This window comes from Alligator sinensis, unplaced genomic scaffold (assembly GCF_000455745.1).
Source record: "Alligator sinensis unplaced genomic scaffold, ASM45574v1 scaffold469_1, whole genome shotgun sequence".
NCBI lineage: Eukaryota > Metazoa > Chordata > Crocodylia > Alligatoridae > Alligator > Alligator sinensis.
Genome location: NW_005841934.1, coordinates 791,176 through 808,352, shown reverse-complemented (window position 1 = coordinate 808,352; position 17,177 = coordinate 791,176). Strand labels below are relative to the sequence as shown.

General features: G+C 48.4%; 1 protein-coding gene across 6 annotated transcripts in view; it reads right to left on the bottom strand.

Moving 5' to 3' along the window:
• PRICKLE2 (prickle planar cell polarity protein 2) overlaps nucleotides 1-17,177 on the bottom strand; it is a 155,951-nt gene that overhangs the window by 34,036 nt on the left and 104,738 nt on the right. For 4 of the 6 annotated variants that reach the window (XM_025199000.1, XM_025199001.1, XM_025198998.1 and 1 more), the window contains exon 2: nucleotides 5,266-5,449. In XM_025199000.1, the coding sequence (XP_025054785.1) occupies nucleotides 5,266-5,397 (132 nt within the window). In that variant the 5' untranslated portion in view covers nucleotides 5,398-5,449. Of the gene's footprint in view, nucleotides 1-5,265; nucleotides 5,450-6,194; nucleotides 6,232-17,177 lie in introns of those variants that run through there. The other 2 variants (XM_025199003.1, XM_025199002.1) reach the window with 2 other exon arrangements.

Sequence of the window (17,177 nt, the reverse complement as noted above, 5' to 3'; positions counted from 1 at the left end):
GAGGCACAAAGGGGAAGCCACTCTCTTGGCTGCCGCCCCGGCAGCCAGTGCCTTCCCCTCCCGGGCGGGCTGCGAGACCGAGTCGCAGAGGCCGTGAGGACCACTAGGAAGCCAGCATTTTATTTTTATTAATTTTTTTGGGTTGATTTCCTGCCATTTTCCGCAGAGATTACCGTTTTTCATGGCTTCCGTGACAATCGCGAACCTGCGATTTAAGTGCTGAACCCCAATCTCTTGAGTTGCAGTTATAGAGTCGCAGATGATGAGGGTGGGAAGGGACCTCAGGAGGTCACGTCCAGCCTGGAGACGAAGAACTAACACGTCGCTTGTTGGGACAGGACCCGATGAAAGGATCCACGAGTGTTTGTTGCTATTTAAAACTCCGCTAAGCCACTGTCATAGGGCGTGCGTATAATCCCGTGCCTCTGGCGCTCGAGTCCTTCTCTCCAACTCCAGTCGCACGGTACGGGACAGGTGCACGGCTGCCAGGTGTATACATACTCGAGCTTCCCCATCCATGCCATAAAAACGTAATCCCCCCTCTTGTTAGCAGCAAAGTTTCGCAGGATGAGTCCCTTAAACATTATAAAAAGTATCATCCAAGGTAATACTGGTGAGACTTAAGGCCCTGCTAGTTTCTTTCTTACCATGTCATAAAGCTTTTAAAGGCTCAGATCGTAGTACATGCGTTGGTCCCCTGAACCTCAGTCCCACCGGTATTACCTTAGATTATATTTTTTATAATGTTTAAAGGACTCATCCTGATCAACTCTGCTGCTAGGAAGAGGGGATTACATTTTTATGGCATGGATGGGGAAGCTGGAGTCTGGAAATGACAGGAAACCACTTTGGAAGATGCCAGACAGGGCAAATTAAGCCTGAACTGCTCGGTTTGAAGAATGCACCCATCAAAAGTCTCTTACTTCATGGAGGTCAGGAAGTCCTCCTTATGATCCTGCCATGGCTTTGATGGACCTTTCAGACCCCTCTGTACCTTAGCCTGTAAAACGTAGCATTCAAAGCAAACCTCAGCACAAGCCTTGGAGGGTCTGAAGCTGTTCAGAACCAGTGGGTCTCCCACCTTGCCATCCCACGGCTTCAGAAATTCAAGTCCAGATGTTTTAACCTTCTAGCAAACGAGCCATTGCCACGGGGAGCTTCCAAATGCACATCTCCCTGTGCGTACGCCCGCTCGTGACATCCCAGAACGGGGCAAACACATTGCAGAAGTTCGGTTTGAAACGTGGGCTCCCCAGATCTGACAGAGCTGCAGGGAGGATTGGCTGGAAAAGCACCAGCTCCAGCACCGGATTTTGGCTCCCGACACTGCCTTCCTGAGCGAACACAGAGCCTGGGTCTGCAGTTCCACGTGACTTGTTATACGGGTGAGGTTGTCTCTACTCATTTTAAAACCGTAACCCTCAGCTCTACACATGGGCAATGGACGGCAGAAAAGCAACAAGTGAGTGCTCTGCGAGCCCCGTCTCTTGGACTGCTCCTCCCCGCTGATACCACGTCCTCCTCACACCTAGCTCTGTTTCCCATCATCGGAGAGAGAAGCTCTTCTGCTGTCACACGACATTTTTCAGATTTGTGTTCTTGTAAGAGGCTTTGATCCCAGACCCGCCAAATTCAAACCAGATTTCAGCCTGGTAGCTCTGTTCTGCCCCTCTTCCCGTCTGACTTCATCTGTCTCAAACATGCATGACCACAACGGGACACGACATCCCATGTACGGCCTTACTAACCGGTACTTCCAGTATCGATGCTTTCTTATTGCTATTGGAAATGCCAGCTGACACCTCTTAATACTACTGCATTTGCATTTCCATCCCACTATCTTGTCAACACATCCTTCTTTTACAGTTGAAACATGTAAGCCGTTCCACCATATGAGTTCAGGCTCTCAGCACAGCCAAAGCTACATAATCCTCAGTTTATAAAAGACTTGGTAGTCTGATATGTGGATAAGCTGTCATGCAATTTTAACCCAGGTGGTCAATACAATTCCTATCATCATTATATATAAAGCCCTTGACCAATGTGCTTTATTACTCTCCAAAAGTTGCTAACACATGATTTGCACACAGACTATACTTTCAATTTCCCAGCTGACGATATCCGAACAAGCAAGAAGGGACACAACACATTCTCAGAATGAAGGGGTCAAAACCCGCTTAGAAGTGCCTAAGTTGTACATTTTAGGGGGGGAGGGACCATCAGAGTCCTAATATGACATCCTGAACCTGCCAAGACATCTCTGATATATCTGTGGACAGGACACTTCTGGATTGTGTGGACATGACCCCATATTTGTTACAATGACATCTACCAATGACAAAGGAAAATGGAGCTGTTCTTTTCTTGCAATTATTAGATCTAACGAGGAGCAAAGGAATAAAGAAGAAATATGAAACCGATGGCTATCTTAGACAGAAGAAGCAGTTTAAAAAAAAGTCATTGATAATGAACTGAAGATGCTGAACAACTTCTCCTCTGATATCTATTCAATTATTATGTCCAGCTGAGATAAGGGCTCTGTCTTACAACCACATCACGAAGTCATTAGCGTTTCAAGGGATTGATCTCCCATTTTACTCACGCTTTTTTTTTTTTTTTTTTTTTTAAAGACATTTTAATAAATTAGCTCCACTTAAGCTATGACAAGCCGGTCCATTTAAAGAAATCCTATGGGAAAATAACAATGAAGGACAAAAAAAACCTGTGCAGAAGTTTTCATTGCTCTCAAGTCTGTGGCTTAGTGCAGTTGTTCCAGTCATAGTGGTGCATTCAGACCTGACCCAAGTGTGGCCAGCAGCTGGTTTAATGGCCTGGGGAGCTACAAGGGAGATCAGATTTGCAAGGGGCTATACCCCACCAACACCCCTGATTCATAACCTGGAATAACTTCCTTGCCAGAAACTGGCTGAAGAGACAAGACTTCTCTAACTGAGCAATTTGTGGTCTTTACTGGGCAAATGGATCTTTTGCTTCACTTCTCTTTGTCGTCCATTTACTACAGACCACAGTATGGACCTTTGGAAGCAGATTGGGGTCAACAATAGGAATCAGGGGATCTCTAAAGTCATTTTCTGACCCATCCCAAATAGATTTTGTGCAGTAGAGAGGAGTCAAAGGCTTGACTCTGGGACCCTTGGAAGCTCCCAGGATAGGGGAGAGGTCCAAACATGGGTCCTAACAAGGCTGAAGTGTCTAACTGAGCAGCTGCAAGTCAAATCTACAGTACCAGGCTGTGTGCTCACACTACTATCCTGTTGCTTTGTCTCCGTGGTGACTACACCCAAACTTGGAGTGGCAAATCTGTCAATCTGAAGATCTAGGAAGGCAGACTGGGAAGTGTAATTAAAAAGCTAATATTCATATGTAGAAGCGGAGTGACCTCTGGAAGAAGAGCAAGCTGGAAGATATGCGCCAGGAAATGGATTAACCCAGGGTAATATTTAGCAGTTCAGTATCTACTAGCAGTATTTTGAGACTGCTTTTTTTGGAAGAGCCTCAACAAATGCTCCATGCTGCTTCCTGATTTCTTGAGAGGCCTCTGCTGTGAAGCAGAGAGGAAATAACATCTGACTTCAAATGAGGGACCCACATCAGGGTCTCTTGGAGAGTGCGCACTGGCCTCGTATTGAAGACCGGTTTCTCTTCCTTGTGAATGCTCTGTCTCAGAGTATCCAGGTTGTAGCCATGTTGGTCTAGAGGAAAAAGCATCCAGGACTCGTGGTAGAGGTGATATCTTTTATTAGACCAGCTAGATTTTTGCAAAAAAAAAAAAAAGTCTTTAATTGCAAGCTTTTGGGTGCAAACCCCCTTCATCAGGCATCGGAGAAAAGATTGTAAAAGTTCTCCTGGGTAGAAATGAAAGTTCATGTTTCATAGGAGATCTGAAGGTGGTAAAATCTCCTGTTTGGAAAAGTTTGGAAAAGTTCATTTATAGGCTCAGAGAAAAGTTGGATTATGAACTTTTCCAAACAGGAAATATGAAACATGAACTTTCATTTCTACCCAGGAGAACTTTTACAATCTTTTCTCCGATGCCTGATGAAGGGGGTTTGCACCCAAAAGCTTGCAATTAAAGTTTTTGGGGTTTTTTTGCAAAAATCTAGCTGGTCTAATAAAAGATATCACCTCTACCACGAGTCCTTAACGCTGTCTCTCAGAGGACAACTTGTGAAAGTCAACAGAAAGAAAGACTGTATTCGAATGAGCCTGGCCAGGTGGCAGTAAATGAACCCTAAAGTACCAGGGTGCTTTTATGCAAGGACTGAGCATTGCTGCAATGTTCCCAGTGACAGGGGAAGAAAAGGCAACTGGATTTTCTCTAATCAGACAGATAATATTTACAGCCTGTGGGTGGTGCCAAAATATTTCAGGAAATGCCTAAGCCTTTCTGAATAAAGCTCAGGAAAACAGAGTTATTATAACAACAAGAATGAAAACTTTCTGCCCTTTTCCAACCTCCTTACTTGAAAACGATCACCATAGCAATTATCAAGGCTAACCTCATTTTGCAATCTCCTTTGGACATTCGGCCCTGAGTCTAAAATGTAAAAGATCAGCATAAAGACTAAACGCATTGAATAATGGCAAGCATCACGACAAATGTACAGACAGCATGCTAAGGTGCATCTGCTCTCTTAATGCCATGAACAGCAATATGCAAGCTTCACTTGAGCAATTTGAGCGATTCCCTCCCCCACGGAAAGTTGCAGACAGTTGGGTCTGAGAAACCAAACTCCCAACGGGAAAAACAAGGGGAGATGGGCTGAAATTTGGAAGTGCCACGTACTTGTGTGCTCCGCTGATCACACTCCTGAGAAGGCAGACAATTAGCTTGTGTCTTTCTGTGTCGTGAGATAAGGATTCAATTTTGCAGGAACAGGAGAAACTACAGAAAAGTTAGGCAACAATTTGGAAGGGACTTTCCTGGTCAGCCGGTCTCTGATGCAGCTGTGTCATATCACCCCTTTCATAAATGGATTGAGCTCCATCTTCTACGCAGTTCAGCTTTTGTCCTCACTACAAGTTATGACTACACACACATAAAAACATGTCTCCACACAGCTCGAGACCCAGCTTTGTCTTACATGTTTAACCAAGCCACATACTCTGCGCAGCACAAAGACCCCGAGTGTCCGAACAGCCTCCTGCATGCAAACAGATCCTCCCATTACACGAGGTCTAGAGAAAACAGGCCACTGGCTTCTAAAGGCAAGGCAGTAACTGCATTTTAAATCAAATGTTTACCTGCTCTGGTTTCAGCCCTGGAGGCACCCATGCGTACTCTTCCAAGGCACAGCCGGAGTCGTCGTCAGAAGTCGAGTTCCTCTGAAAGTCAAACATGAGCTTCGTCACAGTCTTCTCCATCTCCAGAGGCATAACTGTTACAGCGTGCTCTTCCTGCGGGCACTTACAGTGGAGGCAGATCTTCCTGCAAATCACAAAGAAAAAGGTCCGCTTGTGAGTTTTATGCCAACCGTGAGAGCTCAGGTACTGAACTCGGGATAAAACCACTTCTGGCAAGGCACCCTTGGCAAAACCCCAGCTCTTCTCAAGCATTTTTCTAATTCAATGTGTGCGTCTTCCATGGGGGAGAGGGGAGCCATACTTCCATAGTCAGCCTTGGAGGGTCTTAGGACGAATCAGATGGATAAAAGTCTTGGGATACAGAACTCATTGCCACCTCCTACATTAAGAAGTAAACTTCCTTCAGGCTATTAAATAATGATCAGGGATCCTGGTTTTCTCCGATTAAAAAAAAACAACACAATTTTTGGATTTGAAAAAGTAGCCCCAAATCCACATTTTTCTGTGATTAAAATTAAACATTACTAATATATCTAGCTAGCTAACTAGATAGTAGATCTATATATCTATCTAGAAAGAGTAATACTACTGATCTATCTATCTAGATATAGATAGATATATTAGATCTAATAGCTAGATAGATAGATGTAATATATCTATATCTAGATAGATTAGTAGTATCACTAGTAGTGATAGATAGATAGATAGATAGATAGATAGATAGAGGTGTTTCATTTTAACCACAGAAACATATGGATAGTGGCGAACTTTTTTAAATCTGAAAATTGGGGATTTTTTTTTAATCAGAGAAAACCACGATCCCTGATGATGAGATATAAAGGTCAGACCCTCAAATATTTTAAACCAACCTATACGCATTGACTTCAGTGGAGTTTCTGAGATGGATGTGAGCTGAGGATACAGCCAATACAGCTGTCAGCGTGAGCAGAAAGCTCCGGATGCAAAGTTCCTTTACGATACCGATAGCATAACTTCGCTAACAAAGTAAAATAAAGTTCGTTATCATATTTTTTTGCATACAATACCCCTCCAAATATAATATGCACCTGGTTTTTTGAACGGCAGAATGAAGAAGTAAAGAGTTTTCCAGAGTTCTGGCTGCACAGAACAGAGCCTTAGTGTCAGCTGACTCATGCTCCCTTTCCTGCATAACTAAAGCTGAATCCCTAGCTGCTGCTGAAGACTGTTTTCCGTGAGTGGACCTTTGGTTTTGAAGAGTGAAAGTGCCTGTGCTAAACAGCTAAGGAGCCTGAGCTAAGGAGGCTGTGAAAGACCAGAAGCAGCTAACAGACAGCAAAACTGCCCTAAGAAAGGTTAGCTTGATGAGTGGTACATTAAGACCATTAAAAAAGAGGGATGATCATTAACACCTATAGGGTGACGAACAAGGAGCTAATAAGTCATTTGACTCCCTCACCTGCCCAAACAGCAATATCACAGCTGCTGCCCTGTAGAGCAGGCTTCAGACCAGGTTGCTTTCAACTCCAGGCAGAAAATTACCTTCTCTACCTAATTACCCCCCAGTCTGGAGTGGAGATTTGCGGGGAAAAGCTGCGTATATATATAAGAAAATATGGTATAATCTGATGATGCCCCATTACAGGGAGCTACGAAAAGCAGCCACACTATTATGGTACCCTTCTTAATGGATTGAGGCCTTTGGGGCAGGGATGAGCTGCTAGGTTGTATGGGGGTAGGCCCACAGTGGGCGTAAATGTAATGCGGCCACGACAGCGCAAACGCTGCTGTGCTCGAGTTCAGCTCACCCGTGTTCAGGGTGCACCACAGAGAAGCACGGATCACGAAGGAAAAGCCCAAAAAAGGCGCGTGGGACAAGCACGCGTCTCCGTAGCAGGGCAAAAACATCAAGCACGCTCAGAAGCGGAGCAAAGGGAGGAAACTGCAAAAGCAGGGAAACTGCTGGGCATGATTTGCCCTGGGGAATGGATCAGAGGGAGTTTGGATTAAAAAGAGCTCAGATACACCAGGCTGGTTGCATCTGCTTACAAAGATAAAATGATTCCTTACAACACGCTGTGTGTGTTTTTAAGTTTGGGGGTGAGATTCGGCGCTCACACGACAGGGTAGAAACCCAGTGGATCCAATTCATGCAGTCAAAGGCAGTACCAGGCCTGCCGGTACAGAAGCAAGGAAAAGCCCAGTGGGACCAGCTAAGACACTGTGCTGCTGCTGCCTCTCCCAAAACTTCCTCCTGTCTTGGTAGCCATTGCTTCAAAACACGCTAACAATGTCCACAACCGGCTCCAGGTTCGAGTCTGAATTTCCACGTAGTCACAGCAGCATGAAAAACGCACTATGGCAAAAGGCGAGAAGCTCCGGTTATCAAGCCAGGGAGATTTGCCAGTTTTCCCCATTTCCTGCCTTTCATCAAATTGCAAATACACACAGACCCAAGCGCACCCTGAGCATCTGGTCTGCCTCCAGTTAGGCAGAGGGGCTCTATATTTTTTGATATAAAAAATAATTAATGCACCATTTCATACAAATGCTTTAATTAATCAGCTACTGTGGACAAGCTCTATGCTTCAGCAGGCCCATTGCTTCCAAAGCCATTGCTGCCTCATCTCCTGATACGATTAGAAGCAGCTCAACATGCAACATGACGTTAGGAATAATTAATGCATTCAGAGCCTAAACGCTTAGCATCTGAGAATTAGATATTTCTCCTAATGGGCTTTCGCACTATTCGGCCAAATTTAATTCCGAGGGGATCAATCACGAGGCTCCAGGCAGACTGTCACCGGCCCAGCATTTAACACGCAGGCAGCTAACAAAAGGCAACGTGGCGTCAGGTGGCAAAACGAAGACGACAGGCTGAACTCTCACGGCTGAACTGCTGGATGCACGTCCCGACGGGATCGGAGTTCAAAGGAAACAGCCCCCATAACAAAGCAGCGATGTAAAGCATGATGGAAGAGAGCTTTACCATCCTGCCACATGGCCCGTCCGTGTCACAAGCAGTGCAGCCAGTCAGCAATTCGGGGCTTAAGATGAGTAAACTTGGCTGCTAGTTTTAATGCAAACCTGCTTTTCTCCCACCCCCCTCTTTTCCTGCCTTTCCATGATGGGCAGAAACTCTCGCAGTGGGGCTGAACAGGGTACCCCTGCAAGCACTGGGATGGGTCCCTGGCTTTGCCGTAAGAGCTGGAACGGGGCCCTCTGTGAATCATCAGACTGCTAGACTTCTCGCTGCATTTTGCGCCGTGGGGATCTGGTTGCATCCTAAACCGCTCAGGCAGAAGCTTCAGTAGCCCGCGGCGAAGGCAGAACGCATCGCCGGAGGGAAGTGCTCTGCGGAGAAGGCAGAAGATGGCATAATTATATGCGGTGGCATTTCCGAAAGGGCAAATATCGGACCATTCAAAACCCAGCTCAGCCCCTCGCTCTTCTCTGTACTAGCAGGGAGTTAATACTAAAGGGCTTAATTGAAAGGAGCAATGTTTGGGGCTTTGAAGAAATGAGAGAAACCAGGCATTTCAATTACCAAGACTAAAAATTGGCAGCACATTGTAAATGGCCATCCAGGATTCGGGGTTACTCCATACTGGTTTCATGATGACACCGATAACCTGATCATTAACAGTTCTGCTTATGAGAAAAAAAAACTCCAGGAAGCTTATCTATTCCTGGCCTTGTTTCTGACCAAGTTCAGACATTCAGCTGCTCTGGCAGAAAAAGCTCTCTTGCCAATTAAGAGATTGTGGGAAGGCATTTTGTTATCTCCCAGTGGGAAAAAGTCTAGCTCATTAAAAAGTGGGTGCTATAATCCCAGGAGAAGAGAAGTTTCCATAGGGTCTGCAGCATGGGGCTCCTCTGGCCGCTCTGCTGCATAAGGCTTCAGTTCCCAATGTCCTGCCACTTCCATGGAGGAGGTTTACAAACCTCTAGACCCTACCACTGATTCGATTGTATCCCTTTCCACCCCTCCCTGTGCCCTCTTGTGTCATCCTAACACTACCTCTCTTCCTACCTGGAAGAAAATGGTTTCCATCTTTTAATGCACTAGCATCCCATCAACCAGGCAGCAAACAGCAGCTAGACCGGGCTTTGACTCTACTTAGATAGTGCTCACGGTCTCAGGCAGATGAGCTGGACTTCTGTGCTTTCATGGGATCAAAAGGCAAGGCAAGAATATTTTTAGTAAATCCATGTTTTCACAAAACGTCAGGAAACGATCCATGTGAAAATCAAAGGGTTGCCCTTTTCTCACTTTTATGCGATTCTCATATGATCTTTCTACAATTCCCACCATTTTCCTCCTCATTACACTCTCACTGACCACCTGGCACACTTTTAGCTTCTTTCATTCCTTGGAGATCTCACAACAACAGCAGAGTCTCCCGATGCCTGAAGAAGGGCGCTTGTGCCTGAAAGCTTGCAAAGAACTTTTTTCCAACTACTCAGTTGGTCTAATCAAAGATATCACATCTACCCAAAGAGCCTTGCCTGCCTGTGTCCTTAGACCAACACAGCTACAGCCAAAAACCCAGCCTCTGGCTGCTTTACCACTCCATCCAGGAAGAGCACCGACCATCTGCAGATGCTTCCTCAGCCTAATGAAGGGTGTTTGTACCCAAAAGCTTGCTCCAAAGAATTTTTCCAACTATTTGAGTTGGTTTAATAAAAGATATCGGATTTACCCAAAGCACCTTGTCTACAGGGTAGACGCACTCAAATCTATTGTATGGTCCTCTAGCCCAATATACTTTAAAAAACAACTCCTTTGGGAAGAAATGTAAATAGAAACATGTATTTTTCAAATGTCGCCATTGTGAGATGAAATCCATAAGGCCACGTTGCCAATCTATTCCAAAGGTAGAGCTCTGCTAGGTCTACAAAGCAGGTCTACCCGCCCTTGGTACATGGTCTACCACCCTTGGTACATGCAGATGTATCTTCTGATGCGCACAGATGACAAAAATGACAAGGCAGTAGTAGTTCCAGTATTACGGTGTGGAAGACAAAACGAATGCTGGTTTTTACCCTGCAGTTTACAGATTGCACAACCAGGTCCCTGCTTTGGACGGTGTCATGAGCACTATCCCCTGCTGCAGCAGGGCTCAATCGGTTGGACCATGCGTTGGCTGCTACCTAGCAGAGATATTGTTTAGCCCATTGCCCAGGTGGTAAGACTACCAGAGTCCGGACGAGCACAGGTCTCAGACAGCACGTCAAACACATTGCCATCCAAAGAGCACCGCAATGCAGAAAGGCCAACCCAGAGACTTTGTTCTTTCTGCCCAGAGATCAGCCTGGGCATATCAACAGCAATGCTTTGATTGACAAGATTTCTCTCTCTCCCGCTCTGGGAAGATCTTCACTTTTTTCTATCAGCAACTGAGCCCGGTGTCATTTGAGAAAAGAGCACGCACGTCTTCTAACGAGAAGCAAATTAAGCCAATTACTCTGTGTCTTTCTGGAAATCTCTTCTTCGTTTCGAAGCAATTATTTTTTGCTTGCTGTCTTTTAACGGCGTAGACATCATGCAGCCCTTGGGTACATGCATGCAGCTCCCACTGAAGTCAGTAAGGTGCTGCAAGCTTGTCCAAAAGAAGCACCGCTCCTATGGCAATTAGTGAGATGCAGGTACCTACTTTAATGTCCTTTTTAAGCTGAGAGAAGTTCAGCAAGGCCTGCCTCACACGTTCAATAATCACAAATCAGGGCCCAAAATAAGCTGGAGCTTTTTCCGCAGGCTAATACATTTGGGATTCTTGTTACTTGCTTTCTGAGGTTTCCCTTTCTCAAGTTATCCTCAGGAAAACCGAGGGCCAGACCCTCAGCTTTTAAGCAACAGCTGCAGCTCTCCTAAAATCCCACTTGACTCCACGAGGCTAGGCGTTAAGAAAAGCACCGACAACTGCTAATACAGTCGTGCGAGTTGGCAGCGCTGCCGAGTTCAAAGAACGGATCTGGGGAGCAACGGATGAAAGAGGCTGAAGGACGTCACCGAGTTGGAAAACCATCAGTCGTTCACGAGCGGGGAATAAAGGGAAGAGGAAGCAGGGTGGCAGCTTCCCCGCTACCAAAGCCGGAGCTAGACAACAGCTTTGGTATTTCTGCTCCAGAAGGAGCTACACACTTGTTTGCCCTGAAGTGGGGCCAGGAAGGAGGGAAGTAACTAAGGAGAAAATGACACTTCCTGGTGTCATATTCTGTTGGAAAGCAGCCCTCGCCGAATTGCCTGCACATGGTGCCAAGCCGAGAGGGCCCTGAACACATCGAGAAATGCGCTGGCCTTGCAAGATGGATGTCTTGGACTTCCAGCCTCTGCACCGCGCTCCCGGCATGCTGCTCTCTACGCCGTCCTCCGTTACGCTGGTGCATGCCCAGGGAGCGCAAAAAGCATTATCTGGGCAAACTGCAGACTTTTCATCTTCTGGCCTACGAGCCTCTCGGAAAAATAAGCAGTGAGCGCGGCGTCACCGTGAACGTGCACGCTGGGACGGCGATAGCATTTCAAGCAGAGAGGGGCCTGATCTACAACGCCGAGGGTCTGAAGTCCAAGCTTGGGGACAGACAGCCATGCCTGGTTTGGGCCCATGTGGGTTTTTCTCAATGGTTTCACATGAGTTTCACTAGGACGCAAGTTCTTTGGGGCTGGAGCTGTCCGTGCAGTCGAGGTTGGTGCAAGGTTTAGCCCCATCATCAGCACAGCCTTTGGACAGGTCTGTTGCACACGGCAGCAGCAAGGTCCGCGGAAGGAAGTATTGCAGCCTTAGGAAGATCGTTTTAAATGTTGAGGGTGCTTCTTGAAGCAAAAGAGGAAATCAGATTTGGGCTTCAAGAAATGTCAAGTAACTAAAATCGTATAGGATAGCATAACATGGCTTTTTGCTCTGCTGCTCTGTTTGCTGCTCCCTGGCCTATCTACTGCTCTGTTGCCTGTCCCCACAACCAAACCTTCCCCAAACCTAGCATATCCACTGGAAGTGAAACACCATGGGCATATTTGGGAACCGAGACAGACCTGACCTTGGGATGTGGAAGAAAGAGAGGGGACTTCACAAACCATCTCATAACCCAGGGACCTTCCAACATGACTCCCCCCGGGCTTCCCCAAAGGAAACTTTCTACCGAAACAAACAACCGGCTGTGCCCACCGCTTGCATCGCCCCATCGGGAACTCATACCCTCCCCTGGCTTGGCCCAAGCTCAACCCTCTATGTCTGCTGTGCCGAAAACCTTCTCATCTGCCCTGCCCTGGATTTAAATACCTTCATTTCCTGACCTAAGCTGTTTTCAGTGTGTTGCTGCTCAAGTGTGTGAACTCGCAGCGTGGTCCCTGAACAAGCAGTGGATGGCGAAGTCCTTCATTGCTTCCATCACCAACATCTTTCCCTGGTGACAGCGAGCGCCTGAAGCTGGGAGTGGCAAAAGGCCGCGGCAGGGAAGCGTGCCCGAAACGGGCACCTTTGCTTTTCCAGTCAAGGCGGCTGCGCGGGGAATCAGAGAATCGTAGAAAACGAGGGTCGAAGGGAGCTCAGGGGGTCACATCTAATGCAATCCGCTGCTCCAAGCAGGACCGGCCCCACCTACATCATCCCAGCCACGGCTTTGTCGATCCAAGCCTTCAAAACCTCCAAGGATGGAGAGTCCACCACCTCTATAAGTAACCTGTTCCAGTGCTTCACCACCCTCCTAGTGACAAAGTTTTCCCTAATATCCAACCTCAACGGCCCTTGCTGCAACATGAGCCCATTGCTCCTTGTCCTGTCGTCTGCCCCCACTGAGAACAGCCCAGCTCCATCCTCTTTGCAGCCCCCGGCAGGGAGGTGAAGGCTGCTATTCAATCCCCCTCGGTCTTCTCTTCTGCAGACTAAATAAGCCCAGTTCCCCCTCAAGTGCCCAGGAAGACGGAGCTGAGCCTGAATTCATAGGCTGAATGCCTCCCATCACCAGGGTGATGCATTCTGGGACATATCCAATGAACTAAATGGCTCTGGAGGATTTTACAGATGGGGAAGATATTAAGTACATCTATGAATCTATGGAGAGGTAAAGCAACCGATGGGCTCGAGGCTGCATCAGTCAATGAAAACCAGCATCGCTCCTGTTCGCGCCATGTGGGGATCAAACCACCCCCCGGGTTTGTCAGACAAGATTTCTGCAAGCTCCACGATGCTGAACTGGCTGTTTCTTCAGCCAAGCAGGGGAGAGGCGTGGGGCAGCAGTTGCCACCTTGTGAATCAAGCAAAAGACCAGCGGTTTCTTTCCCAACTACCGTGTCCTCCCCCCGCCAGGTGATCGCCCTACACGTGCAACAGGCAGGACCGATCGGGTATCAAAGCAGCAACAAGCAAGGCGAAAAGTTGCTGTTGAGGGAGAGAGTTCAAAGCTTTGCAGGCTGGAAAAGGGACACAGCAGACCTCTTAGTCTTATTTGTCTTCTTCCCCCCTGCGTCTCCCTGGGGGGCTAAATTAAGTAAACTGCATTGCACCGAAACTGCGGTCTGGGGCTAACTTGCAACACAAGCTCGTGGCTTTGCTGGCACGCGATGCACGGAGACGAGACAATTGTTCCACACTACGCAATAAAGGATTTGCATATATTTGGGTATGCGCATTGGCATGCAAGGTTTTCTCATCCCTTCCAAAAACAATTCTCTGGTTTATGAGCCCAGATTCCAGCTGAGATCAAACCCACCATGTTTCGCAAAGAGAACTGGGTGCTCTTCTTGCTCCTCTATTGCTCAAAACACACACGAGCTCTTGCACCTACCATCCAAAGCAGCATATCACCATCTCCCCTTACAGGTAGGGATATGGAGGCACAGAGAGGCAGAGTGAATTGGCCCAGAGTGATACAGCAGGAGCAGATGCCGTTTTTCCTGATTCCCAGTTTGCTGTCCTCCCTCCCAGACCATGCCCGACCGGGACACAGCGTGGGGGGCTTCAGTTGAATCTGATATGTTGGAGAAGCCCTATTTGTATCAGCCCTGGATAGAGGGATGTACCCCTTCTTGTATCCCCCTGCCCACGGGGGGTTGGTGGTCTCATCACCTGCTCAGGAAGGGCTGCACAGCGCAAGAAGGTCCCAGGCACTCGGACACGGACCCCTTTGGTCCACGTTACCGGAGCATGCATCACCCCAAGGACTTGCTTCATTCCTCCTGGAAACAGCCACTGCAGAGGACAGGGCAGGCACGTTACACGCGTGCTCAGCAACCAGCGCCACCCACCACTGGTTTGAAGGAAATGGCGCTAACTGGCTCCCAATCCAGGGGCTTCTCCCTTTGGGAAAGGACGGCAGCTGCATTGCCCTGGGGGGCTCCTGCTACAAGCCCCCCCGAGTCCCTGCCAGCAGGGAATGGCAGGATGCGCTCATGGGTGCTGCCACCGGGCTTCTTGATCTAGGGAAGGCTCAGTTTTCACATCCTTTGAGCCCAGCTTGTATTGCCTGCTCTGACTGCTGTTTCTGTGCCCCGAAGAGGACAGGAGCACCGGGGAGGAAACAAAGCAAATCTGGGGATGAACCGCGAGCGCCATAAATGCCAGCCGTTGCAAGACACAGCGCCATAAATGCCACCCGTTGCAGGGATTATTCTGGCTGCTGTCTCCCAAGAGGAGGTCTAATGCTTTCGCAGGCGCCGGCAAGGAGGCTGAGGCATAGTCCATGAGTCAGACCCACCAAGAAAGTGAAACAAAAATAAATGCACGGCTTGTAAGAGATTAGCATAAGCAACGGGTGGCCAGATGCCACCCGGGGGCTGCAATGCAGAGCAAAGCTGCTCCTCCGTGGCCTTCTGGACGGCGGGGCCCGGAGGCCCTAGGGACAGGCACGGCAGCATCAAGTGGGCAGTGCAAGATTTCCTGGTGCACGTGGCTTACACGGGCTGGGAGCGGGGCTGTGCGTAAGAGGGTGCACAACCGAATCCCAGGGGGTACCTGAGATTTCCCACGGAGGCCTGGGGTGCAGACTGTCATGCATCTCCCCGCTGCATGGTACAACGGCAGTCACTGGGCTGATGCCGTTGCACCGGCTGACCCTCCCTCGGGACAGCCACCCACCCCAGGGAGCTGATGTGGCTGCAAACAGACAGGCCAGGTCCTCTCAGGTGAATGCGTTCTCGGATCTAATTAGCGCCGACCTTCCGGTCACCTCTTTGGCACGCTGCTGCAGCCCCTCGGGGCGTACTGTCTGCTGCCCTGGCAAACGGCGAAGATTTCGAGGGCCTTTAAAGGGCCGAACCAGGCAACCTGCCTCCAAGCTCTCTCCAGACAGATGGAAAGAAGAGCTGCCAGCTAAAGCCAGCCACAAGGCCTTGCATTGCACCTCCCTGGGAACATGTTTCCTTCCGACTTCCCTCCATGGTTTCACAGCCGCTCCTCCAACCCCAGCGCTTGAGCAACCTCTCACCGCCGCTGTAGCTAGTGGTCCCAAATGACCAGAGACTTCAGCTAGAGAAGGGGCCATCTTTTGGACAAAATGTTGCTACACTGCCACGCAGTTTGCTGTTATGATGGTCTGGGAGATATGAGAGCAGCCTCAATGCTACTAGTTGGGAGTCAGTCCCCTCCAATTCCAGCAAATATCCCCAAAACACGAGGTGGAAGGCAGCTGTCCGGGCTCTAGCCAGCTCCCCATGTGCTGAGGTGTGCGCACCCCGCGTACCACCGAAGTAGATCCAAAAATAAAACCTATGACCCCCTAGGATGCCCCAGTACTTGTCCTAGGGGTCATTATTTATTTTGCACGGTGCTTAAAATGCAATCAAATCAGAACACCCTGGGCACACCCTACTCACATCCATGAAGCATATGCTGCATAAAGATAAGAAACTGGTAAAAGAAACAATAAGAGTAGATATGTTGCTTTTCTACACCATTTCCACACCACCGGCCTCAAAGGATGAAGCAACGTGCCCATTTTACAGGTAGGGAAATTGAGGCGCACATGACTTCTCCAGAGTCCCCCCGACTGCTGAGCGGCAGAGCCAGGAATGACACTCGGTATCCTGTGTCCCAGACCACTGCTCTGCTCAGCCCGGTGATGGGGCTGGGAGGAGTAGCGTTGTGTGCGGGAGTCCAAATAACGGAGGCAGCCTTATCAATGCAGATTTTTACCCCCCAGACCTCAAAATGGCTGGGGCTTTGCTGAAATAACAAACCCTTGGCATTGGGTGATGGGGTGAGGCTCTCAGGTTGCATTTAAAAAGAAATAGGACGCTTCCAGCCTTAGCAGCTGCAGGCGACCACTGACAACGCGACCCCTTGACTCTTAAAAAATGGGCAAAGAGTCACTGGGCAGCTCCTGGTCCTACTGTCAGCAACTCAGCCAAAATCCCTATCCCCCTCACCTTTACTTATTTAAATCTCATGGTTTTGGGTGCAGGATGCTGATGGTGATTGGCAGGCTGCTTTGGTTTTCCGCCAGGCAGGACAAACATAGCTCCTAACCCTGTCTAAACTGAGAAAAAACTTCTCAGAGGCCTAAAGGCCACTCTAAACACGCCATTGTGAGGGTTCGCCAAGCAACGTCTCGAGTGCCCCGCGAGAACCGCGCTGACATAATGAAGAATCAGCAAAATCCATCACTAAACGCTCGCTCTGGTTTAACGCGGCCGCGCTCGAGCCAAGAATGTGCTCAGCTGTTCAGACCCGAGTGTGCCTGGAAGAGCTTGCACGGTGCCGTGGGTTATCTTTGGAGGTTTTTAATTACATCCTCCACTCGCTTTTCAGCCCAGCAAGACACAGCCCCACGGTCCTGTCTCAATGGATTTCTTTATAGCGTTTAATTGAAGGGAGTCAATTGCTTCAGAAGGGTTGATCCTATCGGATTTATACTTCGGTTTTGAACCGAGTACGGCG